Genomic DNA, 2,016 nt, shown 5'->3' on the forward strand with positions numbered 1-2,016 from the left:
TAGACCAGGCTGGTCTCGAACTCACAGAGATCCGCCTGCCTCTGCCTCCCGAGTGCTGGGATTAAAGGCGTGTGCCACCACCGCCCGGCTTTACACTGAGTATTCTTTAACCTGTGTCTTGGAATTAGGGATAGAGATCAGTGGGAGTGCTTAGCATGTGCAAGGCCCTAGGTCTAATCCCCAACATGACCAATCAATCAATAATGTGTATTTATACACAAAGAATCATATCTCAGTGGGGGTGGGAGTAGGGGTGTGCACATATGTGTGCTAAGCTAGAGGAGGGTGTCAGGTGTCCCTGTTCCGTTGAAGCAGTGAACCTGGACTTGCATCCAACAAGCTCCAGTATCCATCTCTCTCCCTCACCCTCATTGTTAGAGTTGTAGCCATGCGTGGGACCATCTTGTTTCATGGGTTCTAGAATCCAAACTCTTCATGTTTGCATAGCAGGCTCCTAAATGTTGATCCATCTCTCCAGCCTTCATTTATGCGTTTTGTTTTGTTTTTTTGTTTTTGGCTTTTTTTTTATGTTGTTTTGAGAACTTGCTTTGTAGACCAGGCTAGCCTGGAGTTCATAGAGATCCACCTGCCTCTGCCTCCCAAATGCTGGGATTAAAGGTGTGCATCATCATGCCCAGCTCATTTATGTGTTCTTTAATGCAAGTAGTTAACTGATGTCCAGTAGCTTGCTGTTTTCCTATATAATTTGCACTATGCTATATCATATAGATTCCTCTTTCACCCAGCTCATGCCTGACATCTATTCATGTGACCCTTTTCTTTGAAATGCAAGTGGGTCTTTTTTTCTTCCTGCACACAAATGCTGGTGCTAGGAATATATTTGCTAGGAACCAAATGAAACAATGGAGGAGGCTCAGTTCTCAGTAAGGGAGGAACATGAAGAGTCTGGAGAGAGAAGGGGTGTTCTGTAGCTGTAGTGGGGCAAGTGGGGCAAGTGATCGTTACAGACTCCTGTGGGCACAGTTGTAATGGACGGAGAGTCAGAAGCTAGGGGGCAGGCTGTGGTAGTGGGTTGAGTCTGTGAGTCAGCATGGAGAGAGCAGTGGGATACTGTTGGCTCAGGAAGCCAGCTGGGAACTAGATAAGGTGGTGAGAGTTGAGAAGCAGTCACACTGGCTCTTGACAAGGCTAATAAGCCTATTTTTCTTTTGATATAGGTGGCTATTATCATGGAAAACTAATTTTTCCCAGAGAATTTCCATTTAAACCTCCAAGTATTTACATGATAACCCCCAATGGAAGGTTTAAGTGCAACACAAGGTAAGCTTCCTGGTGATGCAGTGCTTTGAGCTGTCTGTGGTCATAGGAAATGTACATTCTTCCTTACAAAAGTCGTTTTCTTTCAGGCTGTGTCTCTCCATCACAGATTTCCACCCAGACACATGGAATCCGGCGTGGTCTGTCTCCACCATTTTAACAGGGCTTCTGAGCTTCATGGTGGAGAAGGGCCCAACCCTGGGCAGCATAGAGACATCGGACTTCACGGTGAGGTGTGGCAGCACCTCGCCTGGGGCCTTGTGGCACTGTGGCCTCCAATCTCTCATCCTGGTTCTGCCCTGTTCCTGGCCACATTGTAGAAATTTCTCCTTTGGCTGCCTTAGAACATGGCCCATGGCCTCACTGCCCATCTCTGTCTCCAGCTCTGCTTTTGTCCATGCTAAGAATCCCTGACACTCAGGAGACTTTGTAAGACTTGAAGGGGCTCATTTCAGTTCTCTGTTTAGATGATAGGAATCATGATCGTGTGATGTTAATTGATAACAAAAAGATAAATAAGCCTTCATAAGACATAGTTTTTGAGAGGAGAAGGCATTTTGGATGCTTTCTATAATCCTTGACTCTGCAGGAGTCTGTTTTGAGGTTTTGTTTGCCATTAGGGTCTCATTCTTAGCATATGGTGGTCTGGAACTCACTGTGTAGGGCAGGCTGTTACTGGATCTGTAGTGACCCTTTTTTTTTTTTTTTTTTTTGATTTTCGAGACAGGGTTTTTCTGT

At 45.6% G+C, this 2,016-nt stretch overlaps 1 protein-coding gene across 2 annotated transcripts in view; it reads left to right on the forward strand.

The window, feature by feature from the left end:
* Positions 1 to 2,016, forward strand: part of Ube2j2 (ubiquitin conjugating enzyme E2 J2) — a 15,162-nt gene that overhangs the window by 9,900 nt on the left and 3,246 nt on the right. For both annotated transcript variants that reach the window (XM_013354267.2, XM_005368700.2), the window contains 2 exons: positions 1,179 to 1,281; positions 1,368 to 1,506. In XM_013354267.2, the coding sequence (XP_013209721.1) occupies positions 1,179 to 1,281; positions 1,368 to 1,506 (242 nt within the window). The remainder of the gene's footprint in view (positions 1 to 1,178; positions 1,282 to 1,367; positions 1,507 to 2,016) is intronic.

Source organism: Microtus ochrogaster, unplaced genomic scaffold (assembly GCF_000317375.1).
Source record: "Microtus ochrogaster isolate Prairie Vole_2 unplaced genomic scaffold, MicOch1.0 UNK38, whole genome shotgun sequence".
NCBI lineage: Eukaryota > Metazoa > Chordata > Mammalia > Rodentia > Cricetidae > Microtus > Microtus ochrogaster.